This window comes from Pristiophorus japonicus, chromosome 4 (genome assembly GCF_044704955.1).
Source record: "Pristiophorus japonicus isolate sPriJap1 chromosome 4, sPriJap1.hap1, whole genome shotgun sequence".
NCBI lineage: Eukaryota > Metazoa > Chordata > Chondrichthyes > Pristiophoridae > Pristiophorus > Pristiophorus japonicus.
In genome coordinates, this window is record NC_091980.1 from 266,772,111 (window position 1) to 266,794,552 (window position 22,442).

Below are 22,442 nucleotides of genomic sequence, written 5' to 3' on the forward strand. Positions count from 1 at the left end.
CAGGGCCATTCCTGATTGGCTTCTCCTCATACATGTGTCTGACTGGAGGGTCAATAAACATCTTTCTAGTTTGGTGAGTTTCAAAGCCATGCTGATGTGAACTTGGGGAAAGTCATCCATTTTGTTTGTTTTATTTTATATAGAAACAATTTTATCATTATTAAACACTTTTATTCTTACAAAGGGAACATTGGTGCCATGAGTTAATCAAATAAGTACTGCTTACAATATGAAGTTCCAGACACAAAATCAGCCATCCAAGATGAGTTCTTAAAAAAACAGGGTCCAGTGCTACTAACCAATGCTACTTCACAGAACAGTTTATAACCAAGTATAAAATACCCTGTTTAATGCATATTAATGATCAGATGTAGCAGAGATTTATTGTTGAAATGAATCAACAGCAGACTTAAAATAAAAAGGCTCTGTTTATTCCTGTTAGATATTCAACCATGAAAAAAAAACTTTGCCGAACATTTTAAAGCTGAAAAATAGTGAAAACTTGGGAGCCAAGTAAAAGTAGCATTGTATCCAAAATAGCTCTAAAAACGATTGCATTGGGGCAGCTGCGTTTATATTTTTCAGATTGCTGAACTTGTAATTTTAGTTCTAAGTTCATATAGCAAACTTTTTTCCTTTATTAAGCTGCATAGTGGGGAGGGACGAAGAATAAAAGAGCTCTAGTGATAGGGGATTCTACAGTTGGGGGAGCAGACAAGCAATTCTGCGGCCATAGACGTGACTCGCGAATAGTTTGGTGCCTCCCTGGTGCAAGGGTCAAGGATGTCACAGAGCGGATGCAGGGCATTCTGGCGGGGGCGGGGAGGGTAAACAGCTAGAGGTCGTGGTCTATATCGGGACCAACGACATCGGTAAAAAGAGGGATGAGGTCCGACAGGCAGAATTCAGGAAGCTAGGAAGAAAATTAAAGGGTAGGACCTCAAAGGTAGTAATCTCCAGGTTACTACCAGTGCCATATGCTAATGAGTACAAGAATAGAAGGATAGAGAGGATGAACACGTGGCTGGAACGTTGGTGCAGGAGGGAGGGCTTTAAATTCTTGAGGCATTGGGCTTCTGGGGGAGATGGGACCTGTACAAACCGGACAGGTTGCACCTCAACAGCACCGGGGCCAATATCCTTGTGGGGAGTTTTGCTAGTGCTGTTGGGGAGAATTTAAACTAGCTTGCAGGGGAATGGGAACCCGAGAACAAATTCAAAGGGGAAGAAAGTAAAGCAGAAATTGGATAGCAAAAATCCAGAAAGCGAATCTGTAAGACCGAGGAAACCAGGCTTAATAAGTAGTAAGCAAGGAGGTTTTCCTGTGCTAAATGGTATATACTTTAATACAAGGACTATAGCGAATAAGGCGGATGAGCTAAGAGCACAGGTAGACATTTGGGAGTATGACATTAGCCATTACAGAAACATGGCTGAAAGAGGGGCAGGTTTGGCAGATCAATATTCCTGGCTACAGGATCTTTAGACAAACTAGAGAGGTGGGGGGGGGGGGTGTCGCGGTACTGAGTAAAGAAACTATTACAGCGGTGAGGAGGGATCATCAAATGAGGCCATATGGGTCAAATTGAAAAATAAAAAAGGGGCGATCACACTGCTGGGCGTGTATTATAGACCCCCCAAACAGTTGGAAGGAGATAGAGGAGCAAATATGTAGGCAAATTGCTGTGAAATCCAAAAACCATAAGGTAGTAATGGAGGATTTTAACTATCCAAATATTGATTGGGACAAATATAGTGTGAAGGGTATAGAGGGTGTGGAATTCTTGAAATACATTCAAGAGAACTTTTTTAGTCAGTATGTAGCAAGCCCAACATGAGAGGGGGCGGTCTTGGATTTAGTTTTGGGGAATGAAGCTGGGCAGGTTGAAGGGGTATTCGTGGGAGAGCACTTGGGTGCCAGTGACCATAATTCGGTCAGATTAAAGTTGATTATGGATAAGGACAAGGATAGGCCTGGAATAAAAGTCCTGAATTGGGGAAAAGCTAATTTTGCTAAGTTAAGGAGTGAGTGGACTGGAAACAGCCACTTGTGGGTGGAACAGTGGTAGGTATTCAAGGAGGAGATCCAGAAGGCTCAGGCCAAACATATGCTCTTAAAGAAAAAGGTTGGGAATAATAATTCTAAAGCCCCCTGGATGTCTAGGGACTTGCAGGGGAGGATAAAGAAAAAAAGGGATGCTTAAGTCACATACCAATGGCTAAGTACTATAGAATCTTTAGAGGAATATAGAAAGTTAAGAGGCAAAACTAAAAAGAATATTGAGAATGCTAAGAGAAAGCATGAGAAATTCTTGGCTAGTAAAATTAAGGATAACCCTAAGATGTTCTATAGTTACCCTCTTACTCTTAATATAATTAAAGAGTAGGGCCTATTAGAGACCATGAGGGTAATGTTTGTGTGGAGGCAGAAGTTGTTGGTAAAGTTCTTAACAAATACTTTGCATCTATTTTCACAAATGAAAGGGGCAATGCAGATACTGCTATCGAGGAGGAGTGTGATATTCTGGATGAAATAAATATAGTGAGAGAGGAAGTATTAAGGGGTTTAGCAGCTTTGAAAGTAGATAAGTCCCCAGGCCCGGATGAAATGCAACCCAAGCTGTTGAGCGAAGTTAAAGAGGAAATAGCAGATGCCTTGACCATCATTTTCCAGTCCTTTTTGGATTTGGGCATGGTGCCGGAGGATTGGAGGACTGCTAATGTAGTACCCTTGTTTAAGAAGGGAGAAGGGGATAGGCCGAGTAATTACAGGCCTGTCAGCCTAACCTCTGGTGGGAAAATTAATTGGAAAAAATTCTGAAAGACAGGATAAATCTACATTTGGAAAGGCAAGGATTAATTAGGACAGTCAGCACGGATTTGTTAAGGGAAGATCATGTTTGACTAACCTGATTGAATTTTTTGAGAAGGTAACCAAGAGGGTCGATGAGGGTAGTGCATACAATGTAGTCTATATGGACTTTAGCAAAGCTTTTGATAAGGTCCCACATGGTAGACTGGTCATGAAGGTTAAACCCATGGGATTCAAGGCAAAGTGGCAATTTGGATCCAAAATTAGCTTGGAGGTAGGAAGCAAAGGGTAATGATTGATGGTTGTATTTGTGACTGGAAGGATGTTTCCAGTGGGGTTCTGCAGGGCTCAGTACTGGGTCCCTTGCTTTTTGTGATATATATCAACGATTTAGATTTGAATATAGGGAGTATGATTAAGAAGTTTGCAGACGACACAAAAATTGGCTGTGTGATTGATAATGAAGAGGAAAATCATGGGCTGCAGGAGGATATCAATCTACTGGTCAGGTGGGCATAGCAGTGGCAAATGGAATTTAATTCAGAGAAGTGTGAGATGATGCACTTTGGGAGGGCTAATAAGGAAAAGGTATACTTATTAAGCGGTAGGCCTCTTAATAGTGTAGATGAACAAAGGGACCTTGGAGTGCTTGTCCACAGATCCCTGAAAGTAGCAGGCCAGGTGGTTAAGAAAGCATACGGAATGCTTGTCTTTATTGGCCAAGGCATAGAATATAAGAGCAGGGAGGTTATGCTTAAATTGTATAATACCTTGGTTAGGCCACAGCTGGAGTACTGCGTGCAATTCTGGTTGCCGTATTATAAGAAGGACGTGATTGCACTAGAGAGGGTGCAGAGGAGATTTACTAGGATGCTGCCTGGAATGGAGAATCTTCGTTATGAGGACAGATTGGCTAGGCTGGGTTTGTTCTCATTGGAATAGAGGTTGAGAGGAGACCTCATTGAGGTGCACAAAATATTGAGGGGCCTGGACATAGTGGATAGTAAGGGCCTATTTCTGTTGGTGGAGGGGTCTATTACGAGGGGGCATAGTGTTAAGGTGGTTGGTGGAAGGTTTAGAGGGGATTTAAGGGGAGGCTTCTTTATGCAGAGGGTTGTGGGGATCTGGAACTCGCTGCCTGGAAGAGTGGTGGATTTAGAAACCCTCACCACTTTTAAGAGATGGTTGGATGGGCACTTAAAGTGCCGTAACCTGCAGGGTTATGGATCTAGAGCTGGTAATTGGGATTAGACTGGATGACCTCTTGTTGGATGGCGCAGATATAATGGTAAGTCCTGCAGGGAATTGAATATGGCCAGAGTGATCTCCTGGACTAGTTTCGATCACGTGGGTCGGAGAGAAATTTTCCCAGATTCTTTTCTCCCTAAATTGGCCTGGGTTTTTATCTGGTTTTTGCATCTCCCAGGAGATCACATGGCTCCGGTAGGGGTGGAGTATAGAATGTTTCAGTACAAGGGGTGTCGCAGTTGTGTGAGGCGGACTGGTTGGGCTGGGTGCTCTTTGCCTTTCCGTCATTGTTCATAGATTTATATGTAACCTTTAGGGCTGCGTACCAAGGGCCATGTGGCTCTTTGTCAGCCGGCGTGGACACGATGGACCGAAATGGCCTCCTTCTGCACTGTAAATTTCTATGTTACTAATGCATTTGTTGGCTCCTACACAACGTCAGTACAGACACACTGGGCCGAATGGCTGTGCAGTAAATTGCTATACTACTAAATCAGTTTGTCTGCCATGACGTCAGCCTGTTGAAATAATCTTTTGAGAATTCTTTTGATGCTTTTCCATAGCTCAGCTGCTACTTTTACTTTTCTGATGCCTCTACTTTTCCTTGTAATCTTGATGGACAACATAAGAAATAGGAGCAGGAGTAGGCCATTTTGCCCCTTGAGCCTGCTCCGCCATTCAATAAGATCATGGTTGATCTGATCAGAGACTCAGCTCCACTTCCCTGCCCACTCCCCATAACCCTTTACTCCCTTATCGCTCAAAAATCTGCCTATCTCTGCCCTAAATACATTCAATGACGCGTTCTCCACAGTTCTCTGGGGTAGAGAATTCCAAGATTTACAACCCTCAGAAGAGATTTCGCCTCATTTCTGTTTTAAATGGGTGGCCCCTTATTCTAAGACTATGTCCCCTAGTTTTAGTTTCCCCTATGAGTGGAAATATTCTCTCTGCATCCACCTTGTCGAACCCCCTCATTATCTTATAAGTTTCAATAAAATCACCTCTCATTCTTCTGAACTCAAATGTGTATAGGCTCAACCTATCCTCAAAAGTCAACCCCCTCATCTCTGGAATCAACCTAGTGAACCTTCTCTGAACAGCTTCCAATGCAAGTATATCCTTCCTTAAATATGGAGACCAAAACTCTACGCAGTGCTCCAGGTGTGGCCTCACCAATACCCTGTACAGTTGTAGCAGGACTTTTCTGCTTTTATACTCTATCCCCCTTGCAATAAAGGGCAACATTCCATTTGTCTTTTTTCCCACATTATACTCCATCTGCCAAATTTTTGCCCACTCACTTAGCCTGTCTATATTCCTTTGCAGATGTTTTATGTCCTCCTCACAATTTGCTTTCCCACCCATCTTTGTATCATCAGCAAACTTGGCTTCATTTCACTCGGTCCCTTCATCCAAGTCATTAATATAGATTGTAAATAGTGGAGGACCCAGCACCGATCCCTGTGGCACCCCACTAGTCACTGTTTGCCAACCGGAAAATGACCCATTTATCCCGACTCTCTGTTTTCTGTTAGTTAGCCAATCCTCTATCCATGCTAATATATTACCCCCAACCCCGTGAGCTTTTATCTTGTGCAGTAACCTTTTATGTGGCACCTTATCGAATGTCTTCTGGAAATCCAAATACACCACATCCACTGGTTTCCCCCCTTATCAACCCAGCTCATTACATCCTCAAAGAACTCCAGCAAATTTGTCAAACATGATTTTCCTTTCATAAAACTATTCTAACTGTGCTTGATTGAATCATGCATTTCCAAATGTCCCACTCCTGCTTCCTTAATAATGGACTCCAGCATTTTCCCAACAACAGATGTTAGGCTAACTGGTCTATAGTTTCTTGCTTTTTGTCTGCCTCCTTTTTTAAATAGGGACGTTACATTTGCGGTTTTCCAATCTGCTGGGACCGCCCCAGAATCCAATGAATTTTGGTAGATTACAACCAATGCATCCACTATCTCTGCAGCCACTTCTCTTAAGACCTTAGGATATAAGGCATCAGGTCCAGGGGACTTGTCTACCTTTAGTCCCATTAGTTTACCTGGTACTACTTAATTAGTGATTGTTGGAGATGCCAAACCTGTTTCAAAAGTGCTAATTGCTATTTTTATATCTGTTCAGTAGGCATTTCTAGGGGTATCTGCTCCAATTATTGATTTATATCGTTATCGAGGGGTCCTGGTAGCTTGGTCACAGTTCTTTGGAACTGTGCTGATGAAGTGAGCTTGTGTCTTTTTAATTACTACAAAGTCCCAATGCAAATTAGGTTTGTGGCATAAAAAAGTATATCTCCAAACATTTCTTTATGCTTCATGACCCCATGGCATGAAATGGAAAGGCTTCCTTTGGCCCATGTTGTGGTCTGGGACTAAGCTTTGAGGTGTATTTGTGACTAAAAAAATTAGTTACAGAGAAGGAGGAAGGGCTGCAGCCTGTATTAATATGGTGCTCAGCACCCTGGAGGGGCTGCCACTTATGCAGGAACCTCTCTTTGTCAAAGCTGGTCACATGACCATCTGGATTAAGTATTTGTTGACTAATACACAGCATTAGACTTGTATGTTTAGAATAGTAAGTTGTTTGGTGCATTTAAAGCTATTCTGCGTAGGGTTGTCCACCTCCAACATCACCTGACTCCACCCTTACCTCAGTTCATCTGCTGCTGAAATTCTCATCGATGCCCTTGGTACCTCTACATTTGACTATTTCCACACCCGGCCTCCCACCTTCCACCCTGTATAAACTTGAGCTCATCCAAAACTCTTCTGCCCATATCCTAACTCGCACAAAGTCCCATCACTCCTGTGCTCACTGACCTACATTGGCTCCCAGTCTGGGAGCACCTCAGTTTTAAAATTCTCATCCTTGTTTTCAAATCCTTCCATGGCCTCGCCTCTCCCTATCTGTCATTTCCTCCAAACCTACAAGCCTTTGAGATCTCTGCGCTCCTTCAATTCTGGCTTCTTGTGCATCCCTGACTTTAATCGCTCCACCATTGGCAGGTATACCTTTAGCTGGTGAAGCCCTACGCTCTGGAATTCCCTCCCTAAACCTCTCCGCCCCGCTTTCCTTTTAAGATGCTACTTATTTGTCCAAGCTCTTGGTCATCTGTCCTAATAGCTCCTTATGTGGCTCGGTGTCAGATTTTCTTTGATAGTGCTCCTGTGAAATGGCAAGGGATGCTTTACTACATTAAAGATGCTTTATATGTGCAAGTTGTTGTTGTTTCGTTGATGAAGCTATGAGGCGTGATATATCTATTGCTACAATATTTCTCTCTCTCTCTCTCGTCCTACTTGAAACTTACCTCTGACCAAGTTTTTAGTCACATTCTAATATCTCCTTTGGCTCGGTCTCAGTTTTTGTCATCTTACGCTCTTGTGAAGCGCTTTGGAACATTTTCCTACATTAGAGGCATTCTATAAATGTTGCTGTAAACTGCAATCCTTTATGAAATTAACTAACTTTTAATTTGTATAAAATTTTCTTCCCCATCTCTTCTGTAGTGTGGAGATGTACTTCCCACAGACAGATTCCTGGACAGGTCTGGCACCACTCAGTAGTCCACGCTATGAATGTGGAGTTGCTGTTGTTGATCAGAAACTTTATGTGGTAGGAGGAATTGCAACCCACATTCAGCAAGGCATCAATTATCGGAAGCATGAGAATTTGGTGGAAGATTGGAATCCGGAAACAAACAAATGGACATCTGTAGAAAGAATGAATGAATGCCGAAGCACCCTTGGAGTGGCCGTATTAGCAGGCGAACTCTATGCACTAGGTGGTTATGATGGGGAAAATTACTTGCAGTCTGTGGAAAAATACATTCCTAAAATCAAAAAGTGGCAGCCAGTTGCACCTATGATGAAAAGTCGAAGCTGTTTTGCAGCTGCAGTTTTAGATGGAATGATATATGCTATAGGAGGATATGGCCCTGCTCACATGAACAGGTAAAGCAGTACACTTGCATAAAATACAACTTTTTAAACATTCAAAAATAGTTCTGGATTATTAGTTTTAAAGTAATTAGTATTTGTTAAGAGCAAATGGTAGAAATTTCAAAAATATTTGTTGTAATTCATTAAACCAAATCTCTTATTTTGTTCCATAATTTTCTCTTCTCTTCTGAATGTGCTGGCTCTTGCTAAGATACAGTATCATGGATGTCAGTAACCCTTTAGCACTTCCACACGCTGCCCTATTGGTGATTCTTTACGCGTGATTGTTTACCACAAATTTCTGCATTATATTCAACTTGGTATGGAGAGGCTGTCTTCACTTGGTCTGCAAAATGCCCTCTCCACGCCTCATTTAATCCTATCCAGCAGCAACTATTGAATAGTGAACAAGAATGGGACCCCACTTGCGTTTGTTTTTTCCCCCCCCCCCCTTCATAGAATCATAGAAATTTACAGCACGGAAGGAGGCCATTTAGGCCCATCACGTCCACGCCAGCCAACAAAGAGCTATCCAGCCTAATCCCATTTTCCAGTTCTTGGTCCATAGCCCTGTAGGAGGTCGTCGTCGTCATCATAGGCAGTCCCTCGGAATCGAGGAAGACTTACTTTCACTCCTGAAGTGAGTTCTTTGGTGGCTGAACAGTCCAATACGAGAGCCACAGACTCTGTCACAGGTGGGACAGACATTCACCGAGGGAAGGGTTGGGTGGGACTGGTTTGCCGCACGCTCCTTCCACTGCCTGCGCTTGACCTCTTCACGCTCTCAGCGTTGAGATTCGAAGAGCTCAACGTCCTCCCGGATGCACTTTCTCCACCTAGGGAGATCTTTGGCCAGGCACTCCCAGGTGTCAGTGGTGATGTCGCACTTTACCAGGGAGGCTTTAAGGGTGTCCTTGTAACGTTTCCGTTGGCTCATTTGCTGTGAAGAAGCTCCGCATAGAGCATTTGCTTGGGGAGTCTTGTGTCTGGCATGCGAACTATGTGGCCTGCCCAGCGAGGTTGATCGAGTGTGGTCAGTGATTCAATGCTGGGGACGTTAGCCTGGATGAGGACACTGAGGTTGGTACGCCTATCCTCCCAGGTGATTTGCAGGATCTTGCGAAGACATCGTTGATGATCTATCTCCAGCAAGTTGAGGTGTCTTCTGTACATCGTCCATGCCTCTGATCCATACAGGAGGGCGGGTATTACTACAGCTCTGTAGACCATGAGCTTGGTGGTAGATTTGAAGGCCTGGTCTTTGAACACACTTTTCCTCAGGCGGCCGATGGCTGCACTGGCGCACTGGAGGCGGTATTGAATCTCCGCATCAATGTCTGCTTTTGCTGAGAAGAGGCTCCCAAGGTATGGGAAATGGTCCACGTTGTCGAGGGCCGCGCCGTGAATCTTGATGACTGGGGGGCAGTGCTGTGCGGCGAGGACAGGCTGGTGGAGGACCTTTGTCTTACGGATGTTAAGGGTAAGGCCCATGCTTTCATATGCCTCGGTGAATACATCGACTATGTCCTGGAGTTCAGCCTCAGAATGTGCGCAGACGCAGGCATCGTCCGCATCCTGTACAGCTCAACAACAGAAGTTAGGGTGATCTTGGACCTGGCCTGGAGGCGGTGCAGATTAAACAGCTTCCCACTGGTTCTGTAGTTTAGCTGCACTCCAGCGGGGAGCTTGGACCATTTTCCAGCTTTTGGTCCGTACCCCTGTAGGTTATGGCACTTCAAATGCACATCCAAGTATCCTTCAAATGTGGTGAGGTTTTCTGCCTCTACCACTCTGAGGCAATGAGTTCCAGACCCCCACCACCTTCTGGGTGAAGAAATTTCCCCTCAAATCCCCTCTAAACCTCCTACCAATTACTTTAAATCTATGCCCCCTAATTGTTGACCCCTCTGCTAAGGGAAATAGGTCCTTCCTATCCACTCAATAGGCCTCTCAATTTTATACACCTCAATGAGGTCTCCCCTCAGCCTCCTCTATTCCAAAGAAAACAAACCCAGCCTATCCAATATTTCCTCATAGCTAAAATTCTCTACTCTAGGCAACATCCTCGTAAATCTCCTGTGTACCCATTCCAGTGCAATCACATTTTTCCTGTAACGTGGTGACCAGAAATGTACGCAGTACTCTAGCTGTGGCCTAACTAGTGTTTTATACACTTCAAGCATAATGTCCCTGTTCTTGTATTCTGTGCTTCGGCTAATGAAGACAAGTATTCCATATGCCGCCTTAGCCACCTCATCTACCTGGCCCGCCACTTTCAGGGATCTGTGGACATGCACTCCAAGGTCCCATTGCTCCTCTACACTTCTTAGTGTCTTCCCGTTTAATGTGTATTCCCTTGCCTTGTTAGCCCTCCCCAAATGCATTACCTCACACTTCTCTGGCTGAGATCAGCTAACTCCATGTGTAAGGAATAGAACCTCCAAGTTTCTGCTCTTTGGGTTTTGTATTTTGTCTTTCAGTAGTTTAACCACTTGGGAAAATTTCAGATATTAATCTATTGTCTTTCACATTCTAACATAAGTTTACTTTGTGAGCTTTTTAATCATAAAAATACATGTAAGTTTTGGATATTTCAAAATGACAATAATTCATTGAATCATTTTTCAGATGTCAAACTTTGGGGAAAAGATTACTGTATTGGCTCAAGAGGTCAGCAGTTTGTGTCGTGCCCAATTTCTTGGACAAACCAAATTTGCCTGCCTTTTCTAATAATCAAATTGTTATTTGAATTTTATGTACAGAAGTATTTCTACAATTGAACATTATCCCAATTTGAAATTTTTACCATGTGTTCTACTTAAAATTGCAAATACAGTTGCTTATTGTGAATTACTGGACATCGTTCTTGGGATCTTAAAAAAAAAAAAAAATTCTGTACAAAACACAATTTCTGGGTGCTTTTTTAATGCAAAATTGTTCTTTGCATTCAAACCCAGGTCCCAGAAGCAATCAATCTGAGTGAACACAAAACTGCCCACAATTTGTCACTAAATTGCCAATCAAAATTGACAATTTAAACGTAGCTCATGTGAAAAAGGAAAATTCATGATACACTTCTGAAATTATGGTTAATGGATATTATAGAGACAATAGAATTGTACTGTACATCTTGGAGTCCTTGAAATTGATACTGGGTGCCAAAAACTGGGGAAGTAGTCATTTTCCCAGTGCTTGTTTCACTCACTCAGAGCAGAAAATTCCCAGCCTAAAATATAAAATGTATAATGTGCTTCATAAACCAGAAATTCAGTTTTTATCTATGAAAATTCTGACCCCTTTCAGAGTTTGTTCTTTAAACAATTATAAATCTTTTGCCATTTTCTAAAGTGGTGACTGTTACAACTACTCCTGTCTGCCCCTCTTCCCCACCACCGCCCCCCCCCCCACCCCCCCCCCCCACCCTGTACAGAGAGGAGGGCCAGAGAGTTATTGTATCCAGAAAGGCTCCAGTTTCAGCCTTTTTGTGGTTGGGGATTCAAGAGAAAAAAATTCTCATTTGGCTGGGGTGCTAATAAATGTAGATACTATGATAAAAGGTATACTTGATTTGATCTAGTGATGGCGTTTTAATTTTAAGCTTTTTACTGTAAAACACTTCCTTATTTAGACTAGTGGTGACCATATTTCTGTCATATCATAGAATCATAGAAATTTACAGGACGGAAGGAGGCTATTTCGGCCCATTGTGTCTGCCGGCCGACAAAGAGCTATCCAGCCTACTCCCGCTATCCAGCCTAATCCCACTTTCGAGCTCTTGATCCATAGCCTTGTAGATTACGGCACTTCAGGTGCATATCCAAGTAATTTTTAAATGTGATGGGGGTTTCTGCCTCTACCACCCTTTCAGTCAGTGAGTTCCAGACCCCCATCACCCGCTGAGTGAAAACATTTTCCATCAAATCCCCTTAGAACCTCTGATCAATTACTTTTAATCTATGCCCCCTGGTTGTTGACCCCTCTGCTAAGGGAAATAGGTCCATCCTATCCTCTCAATCTAGGCCCCTCATAATTTTATACACCTTAATAAGGTCTACCCTCGGCCTCCTCTGTTCCAAAGAAAACAGCCCCAGCCTATCCAATCTTTCCTCATAGCTAAAATTCTCCACTCCAGGCAACATCCTCGTAAATCTCCTCTCTACCCTCTTTCGTGCAATCACATCTTTCATGTAATATGATGACCAGAAATGCACGCAGTACTCGAGCTGTGGCCGAACTAGTGTTTTATACAGTTCAAGCATAACCTCCCTGCTCTTGTATTCTATGCCTCGGCTAATAAAGGCAAGTATTCCGTCTGCCTTCTAACCATCTTATCTACCTGGCCTACTACCTTCAGGGATCTGTGGATATGCACTCCAAGGTCCCTTTGTTAGAAACATAGAAAATAGGTGCAGGAGTAGCCAACATTCGGCCCTTCTAGCCTGCACCGCCATTCAATGAGTTCATGGCTGAACATGCAACTTCAGTACCCCATTCCTGCTTTCTCACCATACCCCTTGATCCCCTTAGTAGTAAGGACTTCATCTAACTTTTTTTGAATATATTTAGTGAATTGGCCTCAACAACTTTCTGTGGTAGAGAATTCCACAGGTTCACCACTCTCTGGGTGAAGAAATTCCTCCTCATCTCTGTCCTAAATGGCTTACCCCTTATCCTTAGACTGTGTCCCCTGGTTCTGGACTTCCCCAACATTGGGAACATTCTTCCTGCATCTAACCTGTCTAAACCCATCAGAATGTTAAACGTTTCTATGAGGTCCCCTTTCATTCTTCTGAACTCCAGTGAATACAAGTCCAGTTGATCCAGTCTTTCTTGATAGGTCAGTCCCGTCATCCCGGGAATCAGTCTGGTGAACCTTCGCTGCAATCTCTCAATAGCAAGAATGTCCTTCCTCAGGTTAGGAGACCAAAACTGTACACAATACTCCAGGTGTGGCCTCACCAAGGCCCTGTACAACTGTAGCAACACCTCCCTGCCCCTGTACTCAAATCCCCTCGCTATGAAGGCCAACATGCCATTTGCTTTCTTAACCGCCTGCTGTACCTGCATGCCAACCTTCAATGACTGATGTACCATGACACCCAGGTCTCGTTGCACCTCCCCTTTTCTTAATCTGTCACCATTGTTGTAGTTCATCCATGCGGTCTCTAAATGACATTTAGAGACCGCATGGATGAACTACAACAATTGTACATTCCTGTCTGGCGTAAAAATAAAAAAGGGAAGGTGGATCAACCGTGGCTATCAAGGGAAATCAGGGATAGTATTAAAGCAAGGAAGTGGCATACAAATTGGCCAGAAATAGCAGTGAACCCGGAGACTGGGAGAAATTTAGAACTCCGCAGAGGAGGACAAAGGGTTTGATTAGGGCTGGGAAAATGGAGTACGAGAAGAAGCTTGCAGGGAACATTAAGACAGATTGCAAAAGTTTCTATCGATATGTAAAGAGAAAAAGGTTAGTAAAGACAAACGTAGGTCCCCTGCAGTCAGAATCAGGGGAAGTCATAACGGGGAACAAAGAAATGGCGGACCAATTGAACAAGTACTTTGGTTCGGTATTCACTAAGGAGGACACTAACAACCTTCCGGATATAAGAGGGGTCAGAGGGTCTAGTAAGGAGGAGGAACTGAGGGAAATCCTTATGAGTCAGGAAATTGTGTTGGGGAAATTAATGAGATTGAAGGCCGATAAATCCCCAGGGCCTGATGGACTGCATCCCAGAGTACTTAAGGAGTTGGCCTTGGAATTAGCGGATGCATTGACAGTCATTTTCCAACATTCCATTGACTCTGGATCAGTTCCTATGGAGTGGAGGGTAGCCAATGTAACCCCACTTTTTAAAAAAAGGAGGGAGAGAGAAAACAGGGAGTTATAGACCGGTAAGCCTGACATCGGTAGTGGGTAAGATGATGGAATCAATTATTAAGGATGTCATAGAAGCGCATTTGGAAAGAGGTGAGATGATAGGTCCAAGTCAGCATGGATTTGTGAAAGGGAAATCATGCTTGACAAATCTTCTAGAATTTTTTGAGGATGTTTCCAGTAGAGTGGACAAGGGAGAACCAGTTGATGTGGTATATTTGGAGGTCTGTACACAACTCCCACTAACGTTTTTTGCCCTTTGGTGTTCTGCAGTTCTACCCATATAGATTCCACATCATCCAAACTAATGTCCATTCTAAATATTGCATTAATCTCTTCTTTAACCAGCAATGCTACCCCACCTCCTTTTCCTTTTATTCTATCCTTCCTGAATGTTGAATACCCCTGGATGTTGAGTTCCCAGCCCTGATCATCCTGGAGCCACGTCTCCGTAATCCCAATCACATCATATTTGTTAACATCTATTTGCACAGTTAATTCATTCGCCTTATTGCGGATACTCCTTGCATTAAGACACAAAGCCTTCAGGCTTGTTTTTTTAACACCCTTTTTCCTTTTAGAATTTTGCTGCACAGTGGCCCTTTTTGTTTTTTGCCTTGGGTTTCTCTGCCCTCCACTTTTCCTCATCTCCTTTCTGTCTTTTGCTTCTGCCTCCATTTTATTTCCGTGTCTCCCTGCATAGGTTCCCATCCCCCTGCCATATTAGTTTAACTCCTCCCCAACAACACTGGCAAATACTCCCCCTAGGACATTGGTTCCGGTCCTGCCCAGGTGCAAACCGTCCGCTTTGTACTAGTCCCACCTCCCCCAGAACCGGTTCCAATGCCCCAAGAATTTGAATCCTTCCTTGCTGCACCACTGCTCAAGCCATGTATTCATCTGTGCTATCCTGCGATTCTTACTCTGACTAGCACGTGGCACTGGTAGCAATCCCGAGATTACTACTTTTGAGGTCCTACTTTTTAATTTAGCTCCTAGCTCCTTAAATTCGTTTCGTAGGACCTCATCCCTTTTTTTTAACCTATATCGTTGGTACCAATGTGCACCAAGACAACTGGCTGTTCTCCTTCCTTTTTTAGAATGTCCTGCACCCGCTCAGAGACATCCTTGACCCTTGCACCAGGGAGGCAACATACCATCCTGGAGTCTCAGCTGTGGCCGCAGAAATGCCCATCTATTCCCCTTACAATTGAATCCCCTATCACTATCGCTCTCCCACTCTTTTTCCTCCCCTCCTGTTCAACAGAGCCAGCCACGGTGCCATGAACTTGGCTGCTGCTGCCCTCCCCTGATCAGTCATCCCCCTCAACAATACTCAAAGCAGTGTATCTGTTTTGCAGGGGGATGACCACAGGGGACCCCTGCACTACCTTCCTTGCACTGCTCTTCCTGCTGGTGTTCCATTCCCTATCTGGCTGTGGACCCTTCACCTGCGGTAAGACCAACTCGCTACACGTGCTATTCACGTCATTCTCAGCATCGTAGATGCTCCAGAGTGAATCCACCCTCAGCTCCAATTCCGCAACGCGGTCTGTCAGGAGCTGGAGGTGGATACACTTCCCGCACACTTAGTCGTCAGGAACACTGGAGTCGTCCCGGAGTTCCCACATGGTACAGGAGGAGCATAACACATGACCGAGCTGTCCTGCCATGACTTAACCCGTAGATAGGCAACAACAGTGCTAAAGTTTACTCACTATTATAGAAGAGAAGAAAGAAAAACTACTCACCAATCACCAGCCAATCACGTACCCCTTGGCTGTGATGTCATTTTTCTGTTTCTTTCTACTTTTTTGCCTTCTCGCTGTAGCTGCACAAGTACGCCTCTCGCTGCCGCTGGGCCTTTTATAGGCCTCCGACCCTGGACTCGCGCCTCACCAACTGCCGCCGCCTCTCGCTGCCGCTGGGCCTTTTATAGGCCTCCGTCCCCGGACTCGCGCCTCACCAACTGCCGCCATCTCTCGCTGCCGCTGGGCCTTTTATAGGCCTCCGACCCCGGACTCGCGCCTCACCAACTGCCGCCGTCTCTCGCTGCTGCTGGGCCTTTTATAGGCCTCCGACCCCGGACTCGCGCCTCACCAACTGCCGCCGTCTCTTGCTGCCGCTGGGCCTTTTATAGGCCTCCGACCCCGGACTCGCGCCTCACCAACTGCCTTTTTCCTCTACACTTCTCAGTATCGTACCATTTATTGTGTATTCCCTTGCCTTGTTAGCCTTCCCCAAATGCACTACCTCACACTTCCCCAGATTGAATTCCATTTGCCACTGTTCTGCCCACCTGACCAAATAATTGATATCTTATGACACTCCACAGCTTTCATCTTATCAACCACACGTCCAATTTTTGTATCATCTGCAAACTTCTTAATCTTGCCCCCTAAATTCAAGTCTAAATCATTGATTTATACCACAAAAAGCAAAGGACCTAGTACTGAGCCTTGCAGAACCCCACTGGAAACAGCCTTCCAGTCACAAAAACACCCATTGACTATTACCCTTTGCTTCCTGCCTCCGAGCCAATTTTCGATCCAACTTGCCATTTTGCCTTGGATCCCATGGGCTTTTACATTAGTGACCAGTCTGCCATGTGGAACCTAATCAAAAGCCTTGCTAAAATTCATATACACTACATCAAACGCACTACCCTCATCGACTGTCCTTGTTACCTCCACAAAAAATTGTCAAGTTAGTATGACATGACCTTCCCTTAACAAATCCTTCAAACTTTGTAAAGCTATGACTTGGTTTTGGAGGGAATTTCTCTAAACTAATGGTGTATATATTATGAATAACTACTTGACTATCATGTTTCATATATAAAAACATCTTTGTTTTTGAAAATAAATATAAATTTTGTGGCCTTCCCTCGATGGTTTGGCATGTAAATGTACCTTGTGTTGTAGTGCTGCACTGAACTAAATAGTTCAGGAAAATTCGGATTTGTTCTCTGGCCTCTACTGAATTAGCTAACCTCAACCAAGATTTGTTGGGACACTATAATTAACCTTGGTGTTCCATGGGTTAGGGAGACGGGGACAATCTGGTCAGGCTTGCTAACTGGGCTCATGCGTGGAGGTGCTAGAGAGTCTCTGGTACCTCTGAAACTACCCCAGCATAAGTCACCTTCAGGAAAGCAGGAAATAAATTAGGAATAACTGGTAGGGGAATCAAAGTTTTACAATAATTGTGCCATTTCTGTTCCCACACACCACCCTGTTTTTTTTTTAAGTCTCTGAAGTTGGTAGGTTAGTGGTTATCAAAGTGTGTGTTAAAATTAGTCTTGTGGAGAGCCAAATGTATTGTAATTTGTTATTTAATTTGAACTTTTTCCACATGTACATGATTCTTATAATTGCTGTTTCAAGTGGAATTTAATCTATCTCTACTTTTTACCTTTTTGTGTGTGAAAATAGTGTGGAGCGTTATGATCCAAGCAAAGATTCCTGGGAGATGGTGGCTCCAATGGCTGATAAAAGAATTAACTTTGGTGTTGGTTCAATGCTTGGATTCATCTTTGTTGTTGGTGGACACAATGGTGTGTCACATTTGCAAAGTGTTGAGAGATATGAACCCCATCAAAATCAGTGGACCTTGTGCAGGCCGATGAATGATCCTAGAACAGGTAAATGAGTAATTTAGGTAGTCCCAGATCGTGTCTTGTGATACTGCAATCTGTGGAAAAACATTTAATGTATGTAGTCTTAAATTATCTTTTAACAAAATGGATTTAATGAAATTATTACAGTTCTGAGAGAGGAATTCAGATCTTCTAACTATACAATATTTGTTTATTTGTCCACCTGATTTTATAGAGTTTGTTTTGATCAATGTATTTTTTTCTCCATGACAGGTGTTGGTGCAGCCATTGTAGATAACTACCTCTATGTGGTGGGAGGTCACTCAGGGTCATCATACCTGAACATGGTACAGCGGTATGACCCAACCTTAGATACCTGGTCAGACTTTGCTGGAATGTTGTCATGTCGATGTAACTTTGGGCTGACTGCATTTTGACAGTTGGTTTGGTTATGATGGACATACTGAGGTAATAAACCCTGTATGACAAGATGACATCGTGCTGAGACTGAGGAGCTGCACAATCCGTTGGGTTTTACTGAGAACCTTGGCTGCTACTGTTGGTTTTTACTGTGCAGAAAGTTTTTGTTACTTTTAATTGAATTGGTTACATTGTATGATTGTACACTTATGGGGAAGAAAAACTGATGCCTGAAACAGCCAGGGCTAACACAAGCTCTAGCTTTTCCACCTTATAAACATTCCCCTCCATTTTAAATATCTGTTACCTCCACCCTTCCTCATTTTAATCGTAAAGGATCACACAAATTCAAAAACCAATAATTAACCCATTGTATGTATGCAACTTGAAGAGTCCATATCTGTTTTTGTGTATATGTGTGTTCATTGCATTTATCATGTTCTATTTAACATCAGTGCTTCACAGTAAAACAAAATATACTTAAGGGCTGCCTTTTCATATTTGTAATTCAACAATTTTGAATACAAGTCCCCATTGTGTGCTTGCTTGTATTGTGTAATTTATGTAATTGGTAGGGCTGGAATGATAAGTTAATAGTAATGTATAACACGCTATAAACATTTGCGTATGATTGTTCCTTTGACAATCTTCCATCTGAACCATGATAAGATCACCTGTTAATATTTAATATTTGATCTGATATTCAAAGGGACTAAACAGAAATGTATATCTAAAAAGGGATCTTAATTGGGTTGTATATGAAGTTGCAATTTGTACTTTTCGTAGCTTGATGAGTTTAGGAAGTTCTGAACTTGTATAGTTACAAGCCTATATTCACAGAACATAACAGGAACACTGTTCATGATTTAGGTAGTTACTTAATGGACTTTGTGAATATGGGCTGAAGTGATTTATTTTAATCAGTACTGAAATTTCAGTATTTGTAACTGTTGCCATGTTATTCAGCTTTAATGAGGAGGTGTTGGGTTTGTTGATGTGATCCTTCGTAATATTCTACAGCTGCTGTTGAGGGAGAGTGATTAGATTTAGTAACTGGTGCTATCCTAGGATTCAGGACACAGATGTTACATAAGTTTATGTTGTAGTATGCCTTCTAATGAATTATTTTGAATATTTTTTTATTTTTACTCCCACGGTTTTGTGAGTAGGACTCGTATGTGCCTCTGAGCAATCAAACCTGGAGTGAAGGAATAGTTTATATAATGAATTTTCAACACCTTTTTAAACCCTAACCTTGCTGAATAAACTCCAATTGCAGTGATTAACATTGTAAAGGTGGGTTAATCATTCATTACCATCATCTGCTTCTCATTATGTATGATTTCCCCACTCCCAATGTGTACGTGGACCTGTTTTTGATAACATAAAAGTTTGACAACCAAGGTTAGTTAACAGCTAAGCTACCTTTTGTATCCACACCAATGTGTCACTTTCCATTCTCCTCTCCAAACTGCAGTATCTTGCAGGAAAAATATTGTTTGTTTTTGGCTGTTTAGAATGTACTTTACGCTGAATGCAGGAAAAAATTAATGTATGTAATGCAAGAAAATTTAATGAGACATTAACTGAGGCTTGGAAAAAGGCTTGTATGATCTAGCAGAGGTAGCGTATTTGTAGAGTTGACAATGGGTGCCTCAGAAAACTCACCTCAAAGTGACGTGTTCTCCCAATGGATACAAGCTGATGCACCCCAATATAGTGTTTTTTTAAGATAGCTGAAACTTGTGAAAACAAACTGCACTATTTTAAAACATTACAAATATTATCTCCCTATAAAACACTGCAGCTTTTTAATGTGCAAAAAAAGTAAGGATTTATGTAATTGTAGCAGAAGTTTGAATTTACTGTCTGTTTTAAACAGGTGAATCATTTCTACAGCTATAGTTAGTATGTTTTGACCAGATCAGCAAAGTGCCAACACAGTGTTTGTACAGTTTGTACACATGGTTGGTAAGCTATACAATTTAGTAAATAGTTCTGAGACTGCATGAACACATGTCTGTGTGCACACATTAGTGTTTCAGGTCAGGCTGAATCATCGTGCTAGTTAGTTTCTAACCTAACCCTCTGGAAGTTTCTAGACCTTGATAGTAAAGGCTACAAATGTTTGTTGGTATTTTGAATAAAATGGTGCAATAAGATTTTTATATGGCTTTTTTATTAGGTGTAATTTATACTTGTGTAAATGGAGGGATGAATTGATTTATGGAACTGCCATTGTGCTCTGTAAATATAGCATCTGTTAGTAAAGTGTGCACAGTACAATTTAACACTTGTGCTGTTCCTTGTGTAGATATAAAATTTCATCCCTATGTGTCCTTCCAAGTACAAGTAAGTAGAACAAGATGATGTGCATTTTGTTCCACAAATGACAGCATGATTTAATGTACACTGAAGCTACAGTAAATAAACTAGCAAAGTCCACTGAAACTAGCATAATCCCAGAGGCTTGGCAACCTACACACCCTGCTGGTTTAGTAGCACAAGTGTTAACCTTGACGGCAGTGGCCGATGTTATAGCAATAATTACTGTCAGTGATGGCATTTCAGAAAATTGTTACAATTTCAAATATAACTGGCCAAAACTAACCAGATTATTTTTTTTAAAGATACAAGAAAAAAAAAATCTATTCATTTTCTATTTGATATAAAGCATGTGCCGAGCATAGTTTTACATGATAGTAATGAAAAACTGTTTATATAATCCAGTTGTATAATTTAAAAATAATAATTCTCCACAGTAGAATATAGTTGGGAGTGTTTTGTCAGTTACATTTTTTTTGTTGCATATTACATACTTCCACTAGTTCAGTAACAATTTAACTTGAGCTATTTTGAGCAGTGACAAAGGGATTCTGAAATTCTGGTGTCTGATATGTCAGATGCTACTAGTTTGCTATACCTATATACTTCTTTAAAGATCTAACTTGGAACCTTATCATTTAGCCTGTAGGGTAGGTTTCTGACTTCCTTGTTTACTCGGTGGAGAAAACTCCACAGGCAACTGATTGATGTGGGCAAAGCAACCGTCTTTTGCAGCACTCTTGATTCTCCAATATGACTTTCAATTTTTCTCCATAGTAAAGAGTATTTTTATTAGCATCATACATTTCTAAAGTATTCAGTTCTGGTACACAAGTTTCAGCACCTGATAATTTGATTACAAGTGCAAAAATTAGCATTTACTACAAGAAAATACTGTGCACTAACAATCAAATCTTGTCTTCAATTTTAGGAAATGCTCAATCAGTTCATACATGATTCTTTAAAAAAAAATGCAGATATATTGGTCATAACCTAAAAGTGGTCTTTCTAGAATAACTTGGTATCATTTGTTGTGATCTGGATTGCCTCAGCTCTTGCTAACCTTTTAATGCCAAGAGGAAGCTTTTTTTGATTAGAGGTATATGGAATGCTTAAAAGGCATATTTTTGGATACCACAACCTGCATAATACACCAGTAGATTGGTACTTTGATGTTTTCCATGTACTATGCTTCCTGTTCTTTTGAAAGACTTTTTGCTGAAAATGTTGGACATGGAAAATGATGTAATTGGATACAATGTTAATGATCCCGTCTCTTGGACTTGTATTGTTTCCGTGTTCTGCACCAATGGGAGACTTACATGCAAGCAACCTATAAAGAAATAACTCTGGTAGTTTTTGGCTGATTACTCCACTAACCAAGTGTGTTCTGTCTTGGATCACTGAAACATGAGTGTGACAACTTGGATAGTCTAGCTCTTAATAGTTCCTCAGTCGTTGTATTTTACCATGTCCCAATTTGATCCATTCACTCAATTAAATTTATGAAAATAATGACATCTGATTATCCAATCCTATAAGTCAGAGATCTGATGCAGCCATTTACAGTAATTGCAACTTTAAGAATTGAAAGATTTGAACTTTATGAATTGCCTAAAGTAACACTAATTTATATAGTGACAATGCACACTGGATTATTAGGAAAGTTTACAAATGCAAGGTAATTGTAAATTGAAAAAGGACATAGGCTTGTCTGTAGTCATTATTGATTTCATAGCTTGCCTTAAAACTTTTAGCTCAACATTTAAATAACTGGATTTTTTTTCTAACTGCCTTACACTCAGTGCTATCCTCTAAATCCAGATAGATTTTTTTTTAAATGGGAACTCCGAATCTTTGTAAATAAATGGTAAGGTAAAAACCTATTTGTATTGACTTGTAAGGGAATGACAATTGTAACTGGTTAAAAATTAAAATGTGTTAGTGTAGTTAGTTGTATGCTCTGTACCTGCAAATGGCAGGAGTCTTGTTTACAGTATGACTATCATCTCACCTGCTTTTTGTTTTGTTACATGGCAAAAGTGCTAAAGGACTGTTTCACACTTTCATTAGAGTTTAATTTTTGTAAGGCAGTGTTCAGATTTCATATGCTTTTTTGTGGTACAGCTGTGTCAATACTGTCTGTTACAGTATTTCATTGAATGTGTTTACTAAATAAACACCTACTCAAATAAA

General features: G+C 41.8%; 1 protein-coding gene across 1 annotated transcript in view; it reads left to right on the forward strand.

The window, feature by feature from the left end:
• Positions 1–22,436, forward strand: part of LOC139263396 (kelch-like protein 28) — a 48,395-nt gene extending 25,959 nt beyond the window's left edge. Inside the window, exons 3-5 of the mRNA XM_070879431.1 lie at positions 7,591–8,034; positions 17,338–17,546; positions 17,775–22,436. Coding sequence (XP_070735532.1) covers positions 7,591–8,034; positions 17,338–17,546; positions 17,775–17,938 — 817 coding nt within the window. The 3' untranslated portion in view covers positions 17,939–22,436. The remainder of the gene's footprint in view (positions 1–7,590; positions 8,035–17,337; positions 17,547–17,774) is intronic.
• Positions 22,437–22,442: the final 6 nt, after the last annotated feature.